The sequence below is a fragment of the Octodon degus genome, unplaced genomic scaffold, assembly GCF_000260255.1.
Source record: "Octodon degus isolate 3935 unplaced genomic scaffold, OctDeg1.0 scaffold00033, whole genome shotgun sequence".
Lineage (NCBI taxonomy): Eukaryota > Metazoa > Chordata > Mammalia > Rodentia > Octodontidae > Octodon > Octodon degus.
The window spans coordinates 6,132,670-6,157,939 of record NW_004524609.1 but is presented as its reverse complement, the minus strand read 5'-3'; the positions used below and the strand labels follow the sequence as shown (position 1 = coordinate 6,157,939).

General features: G+C 36.5%; 1 protein-coding gene across 3 annotated transcripts in view; it reads right to left on the bottom strand.

Annotated features, from left to right (window-relative positions):
* The window catches only part of Cep112 (centrosomal protein 112), a 722,997-nt gene that overhangs the window by 606,670 nt on the left and 91,057 nt on the right, over positions 1 to 25,270 (bottom strand). For 2 of the 3 annotated variants that reach the window (XM_012514508.2, XM_023714104.1), the window contains exons 2-4: positions 21,758 to 21,864; positions 19,162 to 19,352; positions 16,763 to 16,935 (exon numbers count right to left, since the gene is read on the bottom strand). In XM_012514508.2, the coding sequence (XP_012369962.1) occupies positions 16,763 to 16,935; positions 19,162 to 19,352; positions 21,758 to 21,857 (464 nt within the window). In that variant the 5' untranslated portion in view covers positions 21,858 to 21,864. Of the gene's footprint in view, positions 1 to 16,762; positions 16,936 to 19,161; positions 19,353 to 21,757; positions 21,865 to 25,270 lie in introns of those variants that run through there. The other variant, XM_023714105.1, reaches the window with a different exon arrangement.

Here is a 25,270-nt window from a genome sequence, read left to right as displayed (position 1 = left end):
ATAGGATCACAAGTCCACTTCTTGTACAGCAATTAACCACTAAGAAGAATATATGCAGTGTATTATTTGTTGAAACTGTACTTCTGATTGGATTTGAAACTGTCTCATTGTTATCTGTTTATCAATAAAACTTTGAAAAAAAAAAGAAAGAAAAAATTTGCAACCCAAAGCTTGTAAAGACAGCCCACAGCAGCTGGGGATGTGGGTCAGTGAAAGCACACACTTAGCACATTTAGGTCCTGGGTTCAATCCCTGGCACCCCCAGAAAGCCATGAGAGCAGTATATGAATATACCCCAAACTAAAAGTAATCCATATATCCATTAACTGGTGAACAGATGAACAAAATGTATATTCATAAAAGAAAAACCACTTAAGAACAAGAAAGAATAAAAAAAGAACAAGAAAGAATAAACTGTTGATACATAAAACAACATGCTAATTGAAGAAACCAGATACATATATTCCACTCAAAATTTCCAGAAAATGTAAAAACACAGAGAAAATGGAGATCATCAGTTGTCTGGGGCTCAGCGTATCACTCCTAGTATGAAGATAGCAACTCTCAAAGTATTCCACACATTCAGTTGTACTTTTAACCAAAAACAACAGTTTTTCAGAGGGTGCATCTGCATGCTCATGTGTGTATAAATAAAAACTGGTGAACTAATTCTGAAAGGTATATGGAAATGCAAATCAAGGCCAGCCAAAGAATAGCTAAAGCAACCTTGAGAAAGAGCTAGGGAGCCTACACTATAGTACTAAATATCAAGACAGATTTTAAAACTATAATAATTAAGGCAGTATGGTATCAACACAAAGACAGTAGTTTATAATAATAGTGCCAAGCACAGAAGTGGGGAAAGAATGGCTTCTGAACAATAATGCTAGATCAAGTGGCTATTCTTTGTGAGGAGAAGAGGGAATGAGTCATACCCTCTACCTTGCTCCCCCTCTCCTACACACACACACACACACACACACACACACACACACACATCAATTCCCTATGCACAACAAACTTCAATTACAAAATTAAAACAAGAAAGTTCCTGGAAAGTAACAGGTGATGATCATTTCCACCATCTTGGGACAGGAAAGCCAAGGTATCTTACACAGGAAATGTATAACACACACACACACACACACACACACACACACACACACCTGAGAAAGCTGACAAAAGTATATTATGATAATGTTCAACATATGATTTGGATTTTTGTCCCCTCTAAGACACACACTGAATTTCATTGCCATGTCACTCTATGAAGAGGTGGGATCTTCAGCAGCTGATTTGGCTGTAAGTGTTGGCACTCTCATGAGTGGGATTAATGCTGCTGTGGGAAAAGATCTATTACAAAGGAGCAAGTTCGATCAATCTTTCTCTCCCCTTCTCCCTCCTTCACTCCCCCACCCTGTCAAACCTGCCCCAACTGTCCTATCATGGGATAAGACAGCAAGAAACCTGCAAGAAGCCATCAGCTTCTTATTAGACTTCCCAACTTCTAGACTGCAATCCAGTACATTCTGTTCAACAGCTACTACCCAGTCTTAGGTATTCCTTTATAGCAATATGCAATAAGGTAAGATTCCTAACAAGAATAAAAATGCAAGCTACAGGGAGAAATAAGATTTGCAATACACATTCAACAAAAAATTGGTTACCAGAACACACAAAGACAAATCAACAGAAAGACACATAATTTTATAGAAAGAAAAATGGTCAATGACTTAAATGGGAACTTTACAAAAGAGGAAATTCAAATGGTCAGTAAGAATTTAAAATGATGCTCAATAGTATTCATCATGAGGGATGATGTAAATTTACAGTATATATCCACAGTACCAGAATTGATAAAATTAAAGGAAGCTCAAAAACCAAATAACAGTACTGGCAAGGGCAGGGAGCCACAGCAACTTTGAGATCCTGTGAGTGGAAATGTAAATTAGTACAGGCACCTTGGAAAACTCTTTCGCAGTGTCTACTGTAATTACAATTCCAAGTCAACACTCAGAGAAATGTGGACATATGTGCACTAAAAGGCATGTAAAAGAATGTTCACAGTAGAATTACTTGTAATAGGCAAAACCTGGAAACAATCCAAAGTCCAACAGCAGTAGAATGAATATATAAACTGTGATGTATTCACCCAGTAATAAAAAAAAAAAAAATTCTAAATGCAAGGACATGGATGAAATTCATGACATAACGTTGAGCAAAGGAACCAGAAACAAAAGTGAACGTATTCTATGAGTCAAAGCCAGTTAAAGCTAATCTGTGTTGACACAACGCAGTGAACAGTTACCTGTGGAGGGTGATGAATGAGGGAATGGAGAAAGCAAGAGGGTTCTGGAGACCTGGTTATACTTTCCACCCTGATCTGGAAGGCGATTCTATGCATGTTTTCATTTTTTAAAACTTCGTCAAACTTTATTCTTTGATGTGTCTTGCTGTATATAGATTATACTTTGTATATGCTGCTGTGTATATGCTATTCTTTGATTTTTTTAAAGGTTTACCACAAGACATAGAGTGAATAATGGCTATATTTATTAACACTGATGAATCTGAAAAATATGGTGAGTGAAAGAAATTTCAAAATAACATCTAAGAAGAACCAAAAGAAGGAAAAGAAACAGAAAGAAGAAGGTGGAGAAAGGAGAAGAAAGAAGAAAGAAAGTAAAATAATTATTGACATAACTATAAGACAGTGATCTCCTCCTAAGAGAACAGCAGAAGAGGCAATGGAAGGGCACCTAGAGGCCCCCAAAGTTACTAAATATTATTCCTTTTGCTCTTTAAACTTCTGTTCACATATATTTTGTAAATCTGTCACATGTATGCTATGTTTCACAGCTTTCAAGTATCTTAAGAAATACATAGCTGTATTATAAGTGATCAGAAAACTACACTGAACACTACCCTTAAACTGTCGTGATTCTTCATCCATCTGAGCAGTGGGTAATCTATAGAACAGCGTCCTTCGGCTGTAATTGCTAAATATGCATGTGAAATCCAAATATAAGGAGCAACACTTAAATATGAGTAAAGTATCAAATAATGACAAAAATAAGTAACTTCAATCATTTATATCGCATTTACTTTAATTTTTCAAAGGTAACCTTATTAGAAATAAAAAACTAAGTGAAAAACAGTGACATGCTTAACAAAACTAAAAAATAACTCAGATCTATAAGCATTTCAAGATTTTGTATTTCCAACTGCTAACACTAAAGTAACACATTTGAGTTTTTAAAAAATTTTGAAATTTAAACCATGTTTAATAATGACCTTACATCAAGATTTAGCAATATATCTCTGGCCTACAACACTCAGTATTTTAATTCCCTTAAAATATACTTTTACAATATACTTAAAATATACTTTTCCCTTAAAATAAACTTTTACAATATACTTAAAAATTTGTCATCCTTTTTTAAGAAGTAACAATAAAAATCCTTCAATATTGTCTGACAAGACATTTGTTTATAACATAAAAAGATGCTATTACAAAGGCCTACTCATTTAAAAAAGAAAAATATAATTAAACTCCCCAAAAATGTGACTTTCGGTTAGGGGGAATATAAGCATAAAAAAAATACTGCATGGGCCAGGGGTTTAACTCAGTGGCGCAGTGTAAGGTCCTGAGTTCGAATACTCCTGGTACAAAAAACTTTTAAAAGAAATGATGCAGAGCCATTATTTTCAGGCTCATCCACATTAGTTACAAATCGCTGCCACTGCATCTCGCCTCAATAAATGCAATTTACTTAAAACAATGCTTAGAGTAAAAGAGCAGCAAAGTGGCTTTATGAGTATGTGGACATCACGTTTTAACTAGCACCCTAAAAAGCAGTTCTAACTTCTTTTATGTAGCAGTCCTACAATGAGAGCTCAAGCTTAAGTGTCTATCAAAAAACCTATCAAAGGCTTAGAGGTAGAACTCAGTGGGGGCTCACTGTCCTAGCGTGCATGAGGCCCTGCATGCCAGCCCAAAACCAATACGCTGAGCATATTGAAGTTGTCTAATTGATCATATTAACGTCAAACTAAGTGATCTACCCAAATAAACTGGGGAAAATGATGAAGTTTCTCTTTTGTTAGAGAAAGATCCAGGAACCCCAAGAATTATCAAAGAGCAGCCAACAGAAGTTGCTCAGGTCAGGTAATCATCAAAAAAGGGAAACACCCACGAACTGCAGGTGAGCACATGAACAGATCTCCTCAGTGGCAGAGCCACATGTGCACCAACACGACCTTCCTAGCTCCCCTCACCACCACACCTCTCTGCCCAGACAGTTCTCTATCTGCCAGAACAGCCTGGCAGTTCTCTATCTGATTGGTCAAGTTTCACAAGGGCCCAGGTGAAGACCCAGATCCCTGACAGCACTGCCCAATACAGCGACCACTAATTCCATGTGGCCATGGAAATTTATTAGAATGAAGACCTGAGTTTCCCAGTCACACTAACCACATTTCAACTATTCAACAGTCATATGTGCCTGATGGCTAAGACAGCATGTTACCACAGTCACAGAAAGTTCTACTGCACAGTGCTACTCTAAAATGTATCTTTGCTGGAATCTTGGGGTACTTTTAAATAAAAGGAAAGAATTTTTGAGAATAATATTTAAGAGTGTTTCGCTGTGTGTCATCCTAACCACATTCATGCCAACATACATAAAGACTGCCTAAAAAGGCAAGATATTGGCTGGCCTCTGTCAAATACTACAACAATTTGAGGAATAGGAGCTACTTATACTGTTCAAATTATTTACATTCAGAAATAGTTTAACAAAGTAAAAAGATCCCATGACAATTTTTAAATATATGATGCATTAAATCGTTATTTTTAAAGTTAAAAAATTTTTTTCATACAGATTGACATACTCAACTACGAGTAGATTTTTTTATTATACTTGATCACCATCTGCTGGCTACATTATTAAACTGCACAAGCAAATGAAACACTAGGGACCCTTTTAAAGGATATACAGAATACCAGCTTTTTCCACAATGCATTCCTGGAAAACCACATCATAAAGAGCACTGTAAATCAAATCACATTTTCCTTAAGGACATGACTATAACTGGATTCTGCATCCCAAACTAAAAGACAGCATCATATAAATCATGAAAACATCTCATTAAAGCAAACATGCAAAAACTATAGTCCTCTATAATCATTTAAAACAGATAATTATTAAAGCACCTGCTTAAGCAGACACAGGGATCGCGGTTCCATCCCCAATGTGCCATGCCAGCCCCACCTCCACTCACGTTGAGACAGCGATTGGGACTGGCTGTGGGCACGCACCTGTAATCCCAGCACGTAGGAGGCTGCACATGGGAGGATCACTACGAGTCTGATCTGTGTAGTGAGACCCTGCCGACTCTGTACTAAATACATACATATATACATACATACGTACATATATCAGATAATTATTCCCCAAATCTTTCTTATGGGATTGAACATGTTTATTATGTGACACAATATAAGTTAAAAGATCTAATTTATATGAAATTAGCATAAACCTGATAGGATAAATAATATACAATAAATAATTCTATTTGTACATTCTTAAAATCTTTAAGTTATCTGGATGGCCACTCTACAAAGTGGTTTTTAACGAAAGCTAAACAAATGCCTTCGTTTCCATCAATAAGCTCCTCTAACATAAACAGAAATGAACTGTTTCTTTCACTGTGAAGCAGTGTTGAAAGACCATGGTTGATTCAACATTACTTGTTTCCATCATAACCTATGTAATTAAGTCAATCCCTAACTTTTAATTAAGTTTCAAGTAAAAACAGGGGCTAGAAAGATAGCTTGGTGGCCTAAGCACCTGCCTGACAAAGGCAGGGAGCCACATTTGACCTCTGGTAGCACATGCCGTGGGAGCCCCATGCTGAGCCAAGCACTGAAACCGGGCATGGTGGCGCACACCTGCTATCCCAGGGTTGTGGAGGCTGAAACAGGAAGACCACTCTAAGTCCAGGCTCCATAGTGAGACCCTGTGCCAAATAAATAAATTAAAGATTCAAAATAAAAAAAATTAAATGTTATTAAATGATTCTGTTCGTCTTTCCCTCTCCCCAAATGTAACTGTACCTTTAAGATAAGCTAGCACATATTTCATTGAAAATCAAACACAATAACAAGTTACTAAAAATGCATTTTTCAAAATATTTTTTACAGAATTGTAAGAATATAACCTAATATCTATGTGTTCTGTATTGATATACAGCATGAAAAGAATACAGAGAAGTCTAAACGCTACTTGGGCCATTTCTTGCTAAGTTACTTTTTAAAAAGATTCCTCTTTTAAATGTTATTATGACTTTTTCGACAGTGTAGTATGGTATCAGAATTACATTTTTTTCTTTGAGAATACAAAACAATTTTTAATAACTGATAATAACTGCCAATGGATTTTCAGCTAGAACCCTTGTCAGACTGGGAGGGTCACAGTCTTCCAAGGGCCTAGATGACCTATTACAATGACAGTTACCGTGCCAGTGATAACAGTAGCAGTAACTAACACTTAATGGGCCCTGTGCCAAAGCCACCATTATATCACTTTGTTCTTACAACTATGAGCTCCTAAAAGCTCGATGTTACAAATGATGAAAATAAGACTTAAAGGAATTAAGTACCTTGCCTGAGGAAAGATGGTTGCTAAGTCAGAAGTGAGATTTGAACAAAAGCAAACTTTTGTTCCTTTCTGTTTAACCTAGAAATAACCAAGAACAAAGACATAGTTCCCCAAGATTGCTGAGGCAGTACAATTAAGAGAAAAACAGATAAAAAGGAAACTGCACTATTTTCTGCATAAAGTACTTATGTCTACATGGTATACTAGAAAGAAAATCAATCACACGCTTGTGTTCCAGCACTAGATCTATTATGAAGACAGCCACTTGATCTTCATGAAGCCTTTACCTCTTCTATAAATATAAAAAGGGCAACAATGCCAACCTCCAGGATTAGAAGAATGACTGGATTAGGTAATTTTTGGGAAAAATAAGTCTATAATACTACTCAAGATACAGTACAAGCTCTGGAAATAGCATAATTTGCCTCATACTTTAACAAATTAGAAACACAAGTGAAATCTACATTTAGAATGCTCACTAGACTTTCATTCTTATGCTCAAATCTATATTTGTTATGTAGTTAAAGTTAATTCATACCACTGCTAACAAGGCATATGCCAAGTATTTTAATAAGATGGTATTTTAGAAGGCAATTTGATAATATTTATGAAAAATGTCTATTATTTAAAAAACATACACACACATATACTATACAAAAATAATTTTCCCATGCCCCAGACTGGTCCCACTCACAAAAGGCAACCACCATTAACAGTCTCATGTGTGACAAACACGGATATTCCACATATGTGTACACCTAGGTATCCATGTAACCTCTTTAAAATATACAGTCACATACTATACAAAAAGAAGTTTACTAGACTTTTATACACTACTTTTAACTTTATATATCTTACAGATCCTTACCAAGATAGCTCATCTAGATTCTTTAACCACTACACAAGATGTTGAATCAAATAACAATTTTACCAACAAAGTAATTCCTATCCTAGGAATCCATAACAGCCCCCTACACACACACACACACACACACACACACACACACACACGCACGCACGCATGCACGCACGCACGCAAGCAATAATCTTCTCTGACTTTGTATTTGATGAACTGGTATCTTGAAATCATGAACCAAACAAATACCCAAAGTGTATTCCATCCATATCATCCTTGTCTTTCTGTAGAAATGTAGAAATCATATTACAAACCCTCCAACCCAACCCTAACATCTGTGTCTACTTCCTACTCAATAGGGAACATCCTCACCTAACAACCTGGCACAGCTATATAGTAAAAAAGGCTTTCCTTTGGCTCCTTCCACCTGCTGGATGGCCTAGTGCTTCCTCCATGCGGCCCTGCATGTGTGGCATGCCTGCCCTCTTATCACAATCAGCCTTCTGATACTCTGATGTTTGACTGCAAAGATAATTAAGGAAGCCTTCATAGTTTCACTAACAAATTCTTTCAAAAGTATTTATGTCTGTGTTTATCATTTTCACTATACTTGATTGAAACAAATTCTGCTTATGTGGATGCTAACTGAGGTATTCTTGATAATAGTAAAGAACTGAAAGCAGTGCATGAGTTAGAGTATATTAACAGAATAAATTTTTATTTGCAAGTAGAAAAACCACATAGACTGTATAACAAAAGTTTAAGACACTTAAGTGAAAAAAGAACAAGTCATAGAGGAGTACACACAGCAGAAATCAACTGATCATTTTTAATTACAAGGTGTTAGATGTCTGTTTAATCATAATATGCATCAAATGGTTGATGGCAGCATTTACCACTCCTGAGGAGAGTAGAAGAGCAGAAAAAAACTTTAACTTTTACATAATACAACTTTTACATATTACAACATGGAAGTTTTTACATCAGCCTGTTTATATAAAGATTGTATGATTGTTTAGAATGAAGATAAATGCTGTACTAGTCACCCACTGCTGCATAACAAGTTATTTGAAACTTCACAACATGCACATTCTTTCTTAGACCAGAAGTGCAGATACAGCTGAGCTAGGCCCTTTGCTGAGGGCCACACATGGCTATAATCATGGTATGAACAGAGCTGGGGTCTTATCCAGGGGCTCAACTAAAGGAAGACCCACTATCCTGCTTGCATGACTGTCAACAGCATTCAGTTCCTTATGGCTATGATTCTTGACAGCTGCTTCTTCTAAGCCAGCAGAGGGAATGACAAAAAGATTCTCACATAAGTCTGCTAGCAATATGCAAGTAATCATAAGAATTACACTGTATCAGCATTACCAGTCTGCTAGTTAGCACCCAGTCACAAGTCCTGCCCACACTCCAGGGGAGAAGATTATACAGTATAAGGAGTAGCAAGAGGAGGGTCATTGGTCTACCTTCAATCTGTCTACCACAGAGGCAAGATCTTTACCAGACCACAATGGTGGATATGTGAAGGACAATCAGAACGATATAAGTTATATGGCCCCTGATTTGAGAGGTAGCGAAATTAACCAAATTCTATATGGGTGATAGATAAGTCTATGATCTCTGGAGTTACATTTTATAAAATCATGCCCCAAAGTCAAAGTTAACTCAAATATTGCGATGTCAAGAATACAGACAGATATCTGACATAAAAATTCAATAGTACAATTATAATAAAATAGCAGTGAAATTTAGATCAATGATTCTTCTAAAAGAAAAAATGCACAATAACATGACCTTAAGCCAAAACATATGGAAAAAAAAAAAGCAGAGAAGAGAACTGGAACAGAACCACATATTGAAGTAGTCTGGTGTGAAATGCTAAGACTGCCAGTATATGATGTACACTTGGTGGAAAAAGAAGGCATAATAATAAAGCAGATAGAACATGACCTCATAATACTTCCAACAGATGTGAAACAAACTGCTAACGTATCCTACAGGAAGAATAAAGGTAAAGGAAAGGTGCCATCTCTACTGAATAGAGAACCCTAACATAAAGGCTTCAAAAGGACTCTGCATCTTTAATAATATAAAAAGGCTAGGACACAAACAGCATAATCTAAAATGCCATTAGAAATACTTCACATACAAAAAGGTCTAAGTAAAGCAGGATTTTTATAAAGTGATCAAAAAAGAAACACTAAGGGGGAAAATCTTTTAAGATTAAAGAGTTTTTTCAAAGGACAAGTTGAAGTGGTTGTAAAATTTATGAGGCAGCATTAAACTTCAGTTCTAAGTAACAATAAATTATTCACTATAAAAACATACATGTGTCAAATATTATAAGTCTCTTAAACTTTTTAAAACAATTTCTTGCAGAACTGATTAGATGTATTAGGTCAACATTAACAGTAACTTTTTCTCTACTATAGGGTAGTGACTGAGCGAGGAGGAGTAATTTAAATAAATAAATGTGAACACAGACCCATCAATACACAATTCTCAACCATATCTGATCTGATATCACATACATTTAACCTTAAAATCAATTTACTAACTTTATTTATGCCAGTTTAATTTTTTAATTCTTTATTCATTTTAATGAGCAGTTTTATTTTTAAATGCTTTCGTGTATATAAAATTACAAATACCTGTTAAATTATAAACATATGGGCTAAAATTTTAAAACAAACTAAAATGTTAAAATAAATCAAATAATAATTATTAAAATATAAGGAATTATTAAATTATGTGAAGTTTTGTTTGCAACCCAAACACAGTCCCTTTATTCATACATGCATGCACTCACAAAATATAAACTCTTATGGAATTCCTAATATGTTCCCATCCAGTGCGAGGAACTGAAATGGTACAACAGGAAAAACACCATTCAGACCTCATGAAATTGCAATCTAGTCCGAAGGATGGACATTATATCTTTGCACATATATTGAAGAAAACACAGAAGCACAAAGCACCACAGGAATAAATAAGAGCATCAGCCGAACTGATCTGGGAGGTCAGGTAAGACTTTTTCTGTCTTTATTTTTTATTGGCACACGCTTGCAATGCACACTGATTGCACTCTCCGCAGGGAGGCAGTGCACATACATAACACGTCTTCATTTTTCTTTGTATCCACCCTTCTCTCTTCCCTGCCCTCCATCTTTTAGTCCCTTTCCACTCTCCAAAAGCCTGCCTCCCTATTCCTCTTTACTTATATTTTGAGTTCTTCATATAAAAAAAAATCAGCAATATTTAAGTTTCTGTGTCGGATTTCACTCACCATTGTGGTCACAAAGTATGTCCATTTTCCTACACATGACTCGTTTGTCCTTCTTTCTGTCACAATAGTACTTCACTGAATGTAGGTACTACATTTTCTTTATCCATTCATCTGTTGAGGGACTTATGCTTCCAAGACTTAGCTATTATGAACTGTGCTGCTATAAATATGTTTATGCATGTATCGCTGTAATATGGTAACTCTCTTCAGGAGATACCTAAATGAAAGTTGTTGAGTTTACACACCTGTAATATTCAAATAATGGAACTTAACAAAAAAAGGGCATACAGATGAATGTCCATTTTGTATCTGTGTATTCGAAATGGTTAGGATAGATATATAGTTACATTCTCTTAATGAATAGAGGGATTTGTTTTAATGGTGTTTGTAGATAGGATATCATGTCTGCATCTTGTACAGCTATTAACCACTAGGAAGAATGTATGCAAGGTGTTAATTATTGAAACTGTCCTACCAATTTGATTTGAAACTGTCTCATTGCTATTTGTTTATCAATAAAATTATGGGGAAAAAAGAAAGCTGTGAGAGCTGAAGCATGCGTATGACTGGCAAGAGTTGTAATCTGTTAAATTTTGCCTATCAATTACTTATTATGTAATAGGAACCTAATAAGTCTGTAAATAATGTCTCTAGTCTGCAAAGTCTACAACTAATGCCTTATAGACAAGTAATTCTTTTGCATTAAAATTCCATTTAATTATAGGTGATGAGCAGGTGCATAGGCTGGGGGTTTGATCCCCAGGCCTGCTGTGCTGGCCCCGCTCCCAGGGCACACTGAGACAGCAATTGAGACTGGGCATAGTGGTGCACGCCTGTAACCCCAGCTCTTGGGAGGCTATAAACAGGTGGGTCATTATGAGTCTGATCTAGTAGTGAGAACCTGAACACCCTGTAGACCCCTCCCTAAAATACAAAAAAAAAAATTATAGGTGATGAACAAAGATATAAATGTTGTAAAAATGGAGGTGTGAGAGTTAAACATAATTGGTTTGGGAGCCAGCTACAAGATTAGTAAAGTATGTGAGTACTATATCTGGTCCCTGACCCATTCATTCCTCCCTGGCACTGTTCCCTTCCTCTGCTTCTCAGCCACAATGAATTAAGCAGTTTTACACCACTCTGCCCTTCCATCACGATGTCTCTTTGTTGGAGCCAGCAGTCCAAAGACTGAAATCTCTGAAAGCATGAGACAAACAAACCATTTCATACTCTAAATTGTGTCAGGTATTTTGTCTCGGCAACAAGAAAGCTATCTAATATAGATTAATGGTACCAAGTAAGTATGGTCATTTCTGTGACTATACCTGACCATGTGGTTTAGAAGCCTCTGGAGCGTCTCTTTTTTTGTTTTCAGGAGTGTGGAAAGGTTTGGAAATGCATTCAAGAAAAGTCTTAAAACCTTTAAGGAGTGTCTGATGCATGATTCTGGTTGGAATTCAAAAGTCCAGAATACTGACAACAATGTGGACAGTAAAGGCCAGGTTTGGTAGGCTTCAGTTAGGAACAAGAATTCCACTGCCATTTGATATAAGTCCTGTGTGTTACATTCAGCAAAAAAAAAAAAAAAAAAAAAAAAAAAAAAAAAATCCTATTTTGCCCATATCCTCAGACTTTGTGGAAGACTAAGATTAAAAGCAGTGGCTTTATTCATCTGGCAGAGGAAAGTTCAAGGCAACCCAACATTCAGGCTGTGACATGGGTATTGTTGGGAATCAACAGAATATGAGGTTAAAAAGAAGAACAAAACAAAATTAAACAACCTAAATTTGGGACCAATAGGAATCATGAAGTCAGGGATAAAGTAGGTATGTCTACTGGAGAGATTAGCATCATTAAAAGGAAATCAAGTACTCTGGACAACAACAAGAAGAAAGATGCCTTGAAGGTATCTCAGAAATCAGCAGAAAGGGCAAGCAAGATAGCTCAGACTAAGCACCTGCTTAGGAGAGTGCAGGGGCTAGGGTTTGATCCCTGGCACCACATGCCGCGCCAGCCCTTCCCTCAGTTGTGCTGAGCTGGCAACCAAGTCCCAACGTGGTGGCATATGCCTGTAATCCCAGTGCTGGGAAGGCTGAAAACAGAAGGATCAAGACAAGTCTGAGCTGCGTAGTGAGACCCTGCACAAAATATAAATAAACAAATAAATAAATAAATAAATAAAGATAAAGACATCAGCAAGATCCATGGACTGCAGGATTAAGGCTACAAAATGTTAAGCCTTCAATTAAGAAATGTCTCCCTGGGACCCCTGCTCAAAAAGAGCTTCCTAGGAAAGTGGTTCCCCAAGATTCACTTCCCTATGTCCAATCATTCAGAGGCTTCTCCAGTCATAAATCATTCAGAGGTCTCCAATGAGACCTCACTACGGCTTAAGCTGATGGCTGACCTTGACGTCAAATACGCACGATGCTGACTCTTCAGGCATGTAGAATGAAACAATATGGGGTTATAGCTACTTCCACCTAGATTTTAGCATACAGCCCGAGAGGCCAGGCAAAGTGCTCCTGAAAGGTTGGTAAACAAAGCTGTGGAAATGAAGCCAAAAGCACAGTGGAGATCTATAGAAATTGGACACATCTGCTGAGGAAAGCCACAGAAAACAAGTGCACCCAGCCTAGAAGAGAGGCCATGCATCTTGAGCCATGCATCTTACACAATGAGGCCATCATGAGCTTGGTGGCCTGAGCCTCTGGAACTCACATCTCACTAACATAATCCCTGGATGCCTACAGGACTTACTGTTTGCCCTCATGAGCTGCAGTCTTGCTTTGGTCCTATTCTTTCTATACCCGCCCCCCACGGTTCTCCCTTTCTGGGATGGGAATATTTACCCTGTGCCAGTGTATAGTGGGAATCTGTTACTTACATCTTGTATTTTCCAGAAACTTAGATTTAAAAATTTGCCTTGAGTCTCAGAGGGGATTTGTAATTTGCCTTTTAAGCAATGCTAAAATTGTTGAGATATTGGAAGAAGGGATTACTGTGTTTTCAGTTGTGTACAGAGTTATGATAGGCAGAATTATGAACTTGTTATTGTATTTATTCAGGGATTAAATATGGTTTAAGGAGATTTATTTGGCTGTTGCATTTACAGGGGTAAGACATAACAGTTAAGCTTAATTGTCAATTTGACCGTAACCACTTAAGGGACTAGTAAAGCACACTTTTGTACATGTCTGGGTGGGTTACGGAAGTGTCACCTGAGGTAATACCTCCAAGCCCTAGCCTCTCCTTCTCTGGTACTCTGGTTCTCTGGGGCTATTTCCCAGTCACCACGAATGGAGTGGCTTTGTTCCACCATGCCTTTCTTCCGCTTTGATGTTTGCCCTTGGAACCAGAAGGCCATCTCAAACCATGAACCAAACAAACCATTCCCTCCATTAAATTGCGTGTGGCAGGCACTAAGTCCCAACAACAAAACTGTCAAAACAGTGGGGATTTTACCAGAGTTTTATTTTCCAGAAAAGACAATTAATTATTTCAGTGTATTTTCTCAAACTTTATCTCATGTCCCAAAGGAGAAAAAGTCAATTCACCTAGACTACTGGAAATCTCAAATCTACTTCCCGCTCTACAGCCTTCTTTTATACATAACTCAAGCTTTGCAAACACTTCCATGACACTTATAACCACTGCAGTGAGATTATCCATGTACTTATCTCTCTCTCCTCTACTCATCTAAAACAATAGTTATAAATCAAATGTAGGACTTAAGTAGGAACAAATGAATCATTTTGCCACCAGATATAAATACATTCTTCACTTCTGCAGAGTTGTAAGGTCGCCCTTCCCTTCTTGAATCACCCATCCTGCCTTCCCACTACCTTTCTTTTTAGCAGTTTTGACAGAATATAAAAGCAGAAATATAACTCTCATTTTCCTCTTAACTCTATTTAAAGTATAAAGATCCAACTGAACAACAAATGTAAGTAGCATAACATTTAGTGTCAGGAATTAGAAGGAAAACTAAAGGCCACCTACATTAAGGGAACAATAACTGAGCATTGCTCGTCTCTAAGCTACGGCATCTACGACTCTTCATAGATTAGTAGGTTTCCAGTTTTTTTAGAGAACCTACGAAACTGGGTTTCAATATAAAATTTCTCAGTTTTTAACTTTGACAACTCATTCAAAACTTTTTAAAGGAACTGTGTTAGTCAAATAAAACAAATCAGCCCATATCATTCGTTCAGTCCCAGAAGACAAGCAGTTTTCAACCTCTGGTCTAAGCTCTACGATACCATCGCCTTTATAGTATAAGCTCCATGCTCATTACACCTACAAAGAAACTCATAATTTAGCTGAATTACATTGGCAACAACACACGGACTCTGCTGCCAAACTAAGACTTATATTTGTATTTGTAAACAGACCATAATCTCTTTCTGTCTCAATTTAAGTATCTATAATGCTGACTCATATACAATTATATGGCTTCTAATTTTAATTATCTATAAACATAAATAAAAACATTTAGCACCACATCCTAGGAACTCATCTATTTGTTTCTTTTTACTCTCCTGAATATGTCCTTAATTATATCATCCCATCTTTAATTGCCTCTCCATTTTAATTTGTTTCTCTAATAAAATGACTCCATAGAATGGTGCTCTTGTTTTGTGTTCATCTGTTTTGCTCCTCACCATAATATCTCAGGTTTGAAAACAACATGACCAGCTTATACCAACCATGGAGAAATTTCAAATTTATAATAACATTTCAATTATGATTAAAGAATAATCAAAAAAAGTACAGTGCACAAAAAAGATTACATTGTTAACAAAAACAAATTCCTAAAGTTAAAATTACCAAGAAACCATTCAAGACTAAACTAGGAAGCATGGTACTTACCAAGTGATGCTGTCCAGTATTTTAACATTTGAGAGAACAGTGTCCATGGGAAAAGTAAAAATTTGAGGGCACTCATTCAGACCCCTCCTGTCCCTCAGAAGTTATTCCCATTCCCCATTCTTATTTTCCATTCCTTTTCCCAATATATTTTCTTACTCTTAAAAATAATTTGACGAAAGTCCAACTTAAACTATCCCTCTAAAGTGATAGGACAACAATGGCCTTTCTGTATATTCTGATACTTAGCAGTTTACTTTTTGTCAGATCATTTTCCTCACTAGTACATGTTTACACTCCCTGTGGGGAACTGGCACAGTTACTTAACACCTCTCAATTCCATTTTTCGCCTCTGTCCCTTCCCTCTCCACCACTCCATCCATCACCTGACCCCTCTTCCTTTTGGTGGGAACATTTTTGTAGTGTGTGTTTACATTCCTTGTGTGAAGCTGCTGCATATGCATAACACATTTTAACTCCCTTATTTATCCCCTTTCACTTCCTTCCATTTATTTGTAGTAAAAATCCTACTTAAGTTTAATACTATAGTAAGAAGGCACAGTTTAATGGAGTTTATGCTTACACTCTTATTTGACTGAATGAAAACAAATTGTTCAATATGAAGAAAACATGAGAAATTCAAGTGTAAGATTCAAGATGGCTATGCAGTGTATTAAATTTTTGGAAATTTTTTCCAAAAATCACACAGTTATTTAAAGATTCTCAGGTACTACATATATATATAATTCTTGAGTTACTCATCCTTTCTTCTCATTGAAAAGTTTTTATTTTCATTAATGGAATAAGAATATAACAGAAGCCCACATAACATTTTATATATATAAAGCTAACAGACATCCATAAAAATAGCTAAAATAAAAAAAATTACCTGAAATATGTGGTAAATGGCAAAGCAAACTATTACATTAAATACCCAACATTCGTTTATAACCTTAAAGTTTAAAAAATATAAAGTAACCCAATTCCTTAACATTAAAAGGGGAAAAAAGAAATATTCAATGCCAGTTCCAAGAGAAGTTAAAGATGAAAAGTATTCAAAATCCCACTTTCAGAGCTTACCTGTGGGCAGCAGTCGGTGACAGCACCAAAGCGTTATCATCCCCAGGAGAAAGTTTCCACGACCCACTGAGGTCCTGTTCACTCGTCCCCAGCTCGCCCACTACCCATTCGGGTAGTCTCTCTGGACTGGAACCTTTTGCACGTGCCGGATTTGGCTCATCAAAATAGATGGACTGATTTTTAAAAATTGGAAAAAATAGTATTTTAAAACATACTATAAACAAATACTTAAAATTTCCATCAAGTTTCAAGTTTGATAAAAATACATCAAGCATTCAGTTTAAATTCAATTACTCTCAAATATATATAAAAATGCATCATTCAATACACAACAAATTATGAAATATTAAAATAATAAAATGGATGTTTATATTTTAGTTAGGCCCCGTTGTCTAAGAAATCTGATAATGAAATTACATAACATAAATTTGATATCTGTATAACAAAAGTAATGTTAACTTTATAAAGTGGAACGTTTTTAAAAACTCACGTGCTACCTTATTTCTTTCTGCAACTATTAACAACTTTGCATCACACACAAACACACACACATACACCAGTAGGCAAAGAAACCACAATCAACACAAATCAGAAATTAAAAGTAGGAAGCCCTTGATGAAGTGGGAACAGCAGAGTGAGAGACCTGGATTCAGCTGTGCCATACTACTAACTGCGTGAAATACCCAAGACAGATCTCTAGGCCTTTTCACTATTATTATTTGTAAAATATAGTCCTTCCCTGTGATCATAAAGTTGAGTATGTTTTCTTAAATGTTCTACACTAATCACTGAGAATCACATTAGCACATCTATTTCTCTTCAGATTAGCCAGGATGCATGGCACAAGTCTGAAGAAAACTACGAAGACCGGACACTTGCATCGCCACTTTTCTAAGCCTACAAAAAACACTTTCATGGGCTATTCTTTAGGCAAGGGATTTTTCTCTAGGCCCTCCACCCTAAAGCACACGTGCACAGCAATTTCTGAAGTGAGATGCAGTAACATTCATTACCCAGCTTCATTTTTCATGGTTTAATAGTTAAATGCAGTCAATTGTGGCCCACAAATATTAAATGAAAACTCCAAAAATAATCAAGATTTTAAGTGCACTTAATTGATTAGTGTCATTAGATCTTGTGCTATCCATTCCATCATGGCCCACCAAGCATATCCATGCTCTGTGCTGTCTCCCTTCCATTGCCTAGCAGCTGTCAATTATCAGTGCTCACAGTATAAAGGATTTGCTACCATTTGATTTCAGGTTTTCAATGAAGCAAATGTACTGGCTAAAGGCAAATTACCATACTCACTGCAATGTCTAATCAAATAGCAAGTTAAATAACCCCCTTATTATCCCAAGTACTACCAATCTCAAGGGAAATGTACGGCTCTTCTACTTTAAAATAAAATGGATAATAGCATAAAACTCCTGGCATCCTACCACTAACACAGGAGTTACCCTCTAGTGTGCATCGTGCCAGGTGACTATTCTGCTAAACTGATGAGATACAGAAAACTCTTACAAATACATTACATAAGAATTTTGCAGTTCAGGGCCAGTCAAATAGCTCAGTGGATTAAAGCACCTACAAGCAGGCGCAGGGGCCAGGGATTTGATCCCCAGGCCTGCCGTGCTGGCCCCGCCCCCGGGGCATGCTGAACTGCAATTGAACTGGGTGTGGTGGTGCATTCCTGTAATCCCAGCTCTTGGGAGGCTGTAAACTAGCGGATCACTACAAGTCCCATCTAGTAGTGAGACCCTAAACACCCTGCAGACCCTTCCCTAAAATACAAAAGAAAAAAAGAATTTTGCAGTTTATAAAAATTGTAACCAATTACCTAACAACAAATGCCAGTCTCTAGAACTCCTGTCATATTTCTCAGGGATTCAAATTCCACACAAACCAAGGTAGGTTTCAGGTTTACAAGGAACACGATAGTGACATTCTAGCATCAATCACGTAACTGCCTCGTATCAAAGCTGACTATAATAACTTAAATGGAGTATAGGAAATTATATTTATACTCCAATTTACTATTGTCATTAGAGTAAAAAAAAACTTACAAAAATCATACAATGTAACCTCTCATAAATTATGAAATAATTCACAAACTATGATACATAAAATGTTACTATTATAAATCATTAAAATGAAGTTAAAGCTCAAAATCAAAATTGTATTATTTTTAGAAATAGTACAGAAAACAAATGAATAAACCAATAGGGATAGTCTCCTTAGAAACTAATACCTGTTTTCACTGAAAGTAGAAAAACTGAATTAGAGACAAAAATGAGTGTTCACTAACATGCTATGTAGTACCTATAAATTAGTAATACCACCATTCCCTACAGTAGTGACAAGTGAACTCCACTTGTGAAGAAATGAATGGCACGCACCATGTAGGACGGTAACGTCCTCAGCGTCCCTGGCTCAGGGCGATGTGTAAAAGGGCCTTCCAGCACACCCCGCTTAAGCATATGCAGCAACAATTTTGCATAGAGGTTCCGGTTCTTCCTGCCCAGTACGCCTGTACCTGTTCCTGAAGGCTCACACAGCTTTCTAATCCAGAGGGCACACCTCTGTCGTTCTACAAATACAGAAGAACTATCAGACATTTGATTTTTCAGAAAATAAAATATTTAAATACAAAGATTTACGACAAGATCTGTCTTAGGATAGAACAGAGATAAGCAGCTATTTTGGAAATACTTCGGGTTTCGCAGGCCATGTGATCTAGGGAGCAACTAGGCTACTCAATCGCTGTGCCCTGAAAGCAGTCACTAGCCACAAGTCAACAAATGCTGGTTGTGCTCCAATAAAACTTCATAAAAAATCGTCTGGGGCTGGAGTGGGCCCACGGACCACACACACCTACTGTACAATTTAATCTTATTAGTTAACTGGCAGTTGGGCAAGAGAAAGGTCAACATAAAATTTTGCATCTGTACAACAACTTTATATATACTGAAAAATCTTTCTACACTTCTAGCTATACAAGCACAGAAATAAACCTGTGAATTTGAATTGTCAAGCATTTTATACTTACTCCAAGATTAAGTTCAAGCGCTTTATTTATTAAAGCCAATATTTTCTAGGAATTTTTAACTGATTTATGTAAAGTTTTCTTTTTAGCACCTCTAAAAATAATTCTGTGCTATTTACTTGTAATTTCATAAAATAATTATCCTTTTAAAAACTAACCTAAAAAAACACAATTTAATCTACACATAGTGATCCATTAACTGCATTACCCTGCTATGACATAGAACTATTTTAGGTCTCATACTAAGTACTCTGACATTAATTTTTTGTCAGTCTAAATGAATTTGAGGATTGCACATCGAACACAAATTACAATCCTATTGTACTCTCTTGACTTATAGAGGCCATATTCATTTATTGTTTTACCTATAAAAATCTTTAAAGCTGGATGTACCACTTAGCAAATCTTACTACATGAGAGATATGCCTCTAAAGAATGCTGGGATTTCTTGTTTTGAAACTTATATGACCATAAAACAAATTTCAATAGTGGCTATACTTTTTTTACAAAAAAAAATCCACGAAAGTGAAATTAATGAATTTAAGTAAATAGTTTTTCATATTGTACTTTCTATACAACCCACAGCAAACTGAAATCTATACAATAATCTAATATTCAGAATTTTGGATCACTTGGCTAATGAAAAGAAGTTATACTTAAAATGACAGGGAAAAAAAACACTGCCAAAAGTAGAATTTAGCTATAAAAATAGGTAACATAAATTTCTAGTTCTTGAACAGGTTATGAGTTCCCACATGCTTGTTACAAACTAACAAAAAGAGGCTCCAAATGTTCTGATATTGACAACAGGTGATATCCAAAGGTTACAACTAATCAACTGTATGTATTTAAAATCTATTTCTAAAAGAAGATAATATATGAGGATGTTTTGATTTGAAATATATTTATAATAGGAAATTTTAATACAAATGTTTCCTAATTAGTGGATCTAAAACAAAAAAAAAAGAGAGAGTGAATATCAGAAGAACACAGAGTATGAATAAGCAATGAGGGGACATGAAATACTCATTTGAAGAACAACAACAAAAGAAAACAGTAATGTCCAACATGGCAAAAGAAGAGTAAAAGGAAGAGAATTCAAGAAAGGACAGGGGCTGGAGTTGCATGCTCTAAAGCAATGAGTGACCACGGAGTACCCAATTCTTATGCCACATTCCCTTTTCCCAATATATCTCTCTCCTTACTTGAAATAAATATGTAACATTGGGTCAATCCCTTACTGTAGAGTCTACTGAGATACCTCAGGGAAACAGAACCTGGAAAAAGTAAACATCTTAGTTTATCTTTTAATTTGCTTGGCCCACCTCCAAATGCTCTACTCAGTGAGTGAGCCATATATATCTATCTATATTAGTCAGCCACATAACCACTGCAATTTGGAGAATCTACCTGATCCCCAAAATTCTTTCCAATTGCTTTTTGATGCCTAAATTATTAGAAAATTATCTGGCTTGAGAAAAAAACTCTTACTGCAGCATCAAAACTAATAGGGTAGGACCATACAAATGCAATAAAACCAAAACACATTCACACTGGATGTTAGTCACTAATCATAAAAGATCAAGATTCTTTTCTGCTTTGATAAACAAAACGATTAAAGAGTATGTGAACAGTAGTCTCTTAAAGCAGAAGACATTTCCACAGAAACAAGGAAAAATGGAATAGCTAACTTTAAAGACAAGTCTGCCCATGTGCTACACACGTGTTTGAAAGGAAGTACCCCAATAAGATCTCAACACAGTTGAGAGGACTTATTACTAATTGTTTTGCTTTTTTTTTCCTTGAGAAGCACAAAGAAAAAAATCCTATAGGCCAAAAAGGAGAAAAATGTTAATAAAACATTTCAGCTTTCATTCTATCTGGACAGTTTATTGGATTAAATAATTTAAAAGTAACCTTAAAAACCTACTTTGCAAATACAATCTTACCTGACCTATGAGGTAATTTCAGAACAAAGGGCTTCATATCTACCACAAAATGATCAAATTCTGCATCCAGCTTTTCCCATTTTTCTTCCTCACTTTCCATTTCCAATCTATAAAACATATAAAATTAAATATGAATGATCTGTAATGATGAAAACTATAAAACACTAGTGAAAGAGATCAAAGAAATCACGTAAACTAAATACTAATTCTCCCCAATTGACATCCAATTTAATGAATTCTACTCAAAATTCATCAGTGGCCTTTGAAAGATGATTCTGAAATACATATAGCAATTATTCAGTCCATTACATACTACACATTTTTAAAATGCCATACTGTATCCCATAAATATGTACAATTACTATGCACAAAGTAAACATTGAAAACATTCAAAAAATGAATTCCTATACTAGAGAAATACAGATAATGACAAATATACAAAAAAAATGCTCAATAGTAATCACTAGGAAAACATAAAACAATAATGAAAAAGCAATACAGCACAACCACACAACTAAAGTTAAGAACACAAACAACACCAAATATTGGTGAGGATACAGAACAAAACAACTCTCATACATTGCAGATAGAAACATGAAATGATATAGAACCTTTGGAAATACAAAATTTCTTATGTTAAAAACATAATACAAACATCACAGAAACTCCCCCACTGTGACAGGAGTCTTTGAGAGCCTTACCTAACCCACCACAATGGGGGAAAAAAGGCTGAGTCCCATACAGCTTAAGAACCTTGGTGACCAATGTCCTAACCCCCCACTTTAAATGCTGAGCCTGGGTGAACTTTGGGAGCTTCAAAAATGTCAAACTGAAAAAGCAAAATGCAACTCCCAGACCCAGTCCGAGCCCAGGTCCGGTGAGTGTGTGAGACAGCTTCTGGTTGCCCTGCGCAGGCGGGACCTACTACTGGTCCCAGCCCAGGCGCAGCGTGGGTAAGATCCTCTTCCACGACCTTAGGACACCCACCACCAGTTTGCAGCACTTCCCCCACCCCGCCTGCCAAGAAGGAATTTCTGCCGCTTTCCGGGAACCCCCAGAACCAGTCCTAGCCCAGACCCAGTGAGTGTGTGGGAGAGCTTCCTCTCCCCGCTACTCGACCTTCTCGCCTCCAGGCTCACCTCAGGCATGGCATAAAAACCTGTGATGTAAAACTGCAGCTGCAATCCCTGCAGAAAGTGTAGAGGATAGAACAACCCAGCTACTCTAGGAGCAGAAAATCTTACCAGAGGGGCAAAACAGGTTCAACCTCAAGGGCAGCAGCGGAAGGAGCTGAGTACAGCAGCCAGACCCAAGCCAGGCACAACTGGATGAATCCAAACTTTGTAGATCTGCACCTGAACTTCAGTACGTGCTAAAGTTATCACTACAATGAAGATTTACAACAAAGGTCAAAAGATAGGGCTACACAAAATGATGAGAAGGAACAAAATGCAACCTTAGAACCCATGCCCACCCGTAACAAGTGCAGAAGACACTAACACAAAACAAATTGGGAATCACACAGCTGAAAGCAATGAATCAATGACTTCTGAAATTAAAAAACAGCTGCAGAAAGATATAGAGGAACTCAGATTGGAGATAAAAAAAGAAATTCCTGAATTAATAACATTTGCAGTAAAGCATCAAATACAGGAACATATGGAGGAAACCCAATGCCCACCCAGAACAAGTGCAGAGGACACTAGCTCAGATCAAATGCATGAAGTAATAGCATTGATAGTAAATAACCAACAGCAGAAAAATATAGAAGAACTCAGAGCGCAATTCTTTTCTGAAATAAAAAAAGAATTCTCAGAAGTTATAGTATCTGGAGTAAAAAAGCAACTACAGAAACATAAGCAGTAAACCCAATCTAAAAAAAAAAAAAACTGCAGTAAAAGAATTTATAACTGCTTCTAAAAAAGACATTGATAAAAAAAATAGAGGAGATTAGAAAAATGACGGATTCCTTGAATGAGCAATACAGGAAAAAATAGATCGCATGAAGCAGAGTCAAAGAGACACAGAGGAAATTAAGATCTCAACCACAAGCTTGCAAAACCGTTTAAGTGAAAGTGAAGACAGAGTTTCAGATCTTGAAGACGCTGGTGCAAATAGTGAAAAGGTAAGGAAGGATCTCTTAAAAACAACAAGGATGCAGGAAAGAATAATCCATCACTTACAAGATGATGCAAAAATGAACAATGTGAGACTAATAGGTATCAATGAGAAAGAAGGAGCCAATACAAATGACATTAAAAAATATGGGCAGAAGTAATAGCACAAAACTTCCCAAATATGAGGAAACAATCTGACATTCAGGTAACCGAAGCATTCAGAATGCCAAGTAACCTCAACCCAATGAAAAACACACCGAGACATAAAATAGTCAAGATCCAAAAATTCAGCACAAGGATAATATACTGAAAGCCACTAGAGAAATGAAGCACATCACATTCAAAGGAAAACCCATCAGAATTATGACTGACTTCTCTTCACAAACCATGAAGGCAAGAAAAGCATGGAGCACAGTACTTCAAGTCCTCTATGAAAACAAATTCCAGCCAAAACTACTAAAGCCTGCAAAATTCTCTTTCCAGTTTGATGGAGAAGTGAAATACTTTCATGACAAAGAAGAGCTAAAGAATTTCATGGTGACAAAGCCAACCCTACACAGACTACTGAAAGATGTTCTAGAGAGGGACCAAAATGATCAGAATGCCACGAATGAGATCAGAAGCAACCAACTAAATAGGGCAAGCAATTAAACACAGGATGAAAAAGGAGTAAACGACAACATGTAAATAACATGGCAACTGTAAGTCAATACATCTCAATTCTAACCATCAATGTAAATGGACTCAATTCACCAGTTAAGAGAAACAGACTGGCACAGTGGATTAGGAAACAAAATCCAACAATATGCTGTATACAAGAAACACATTTAACTCATAAAGATATTCATAGGCTGAAAGTCAAACGATGGAACACAATACTACATGCCCCAGCACCTCAGAAAAAAGCAGGAGTAGCAATTCTATTCTCAGACAGTCTCAACTTCAAACCAACAATGATCAAGAGAAATAAAGAAGGCCACTATATACTGGTTAGGGGAAAAACTCAAGAGGAAGAGATAACACTCATAAATATGTATGCACCAAACACAGGAGCACCCAACTATATAAAGCAAATCTTAATAGACATGAAAAATCTAATATCCATACCACAATTTTAACAGGAGACCTTAACACCCCCTTATTCCCAAAAGATAGGTCAACCAGACAAGAACTTAGCAAAGAAATAACAGAATTGAACCACAGCTTGAAACAAATGGACTTGGTGGATATATACAGAGTGTTCCAACCAAACACAGCTGAATACACATATTTCTCAGCTGCACATGGGTCATTTTCTAAAATAGACGACATACTGGTACATAGGTCATGCTTAAGTATATGTAAGAAAACATAAATTATCCCATGTACATTATCTGACCACAGTGCAATGAAACTG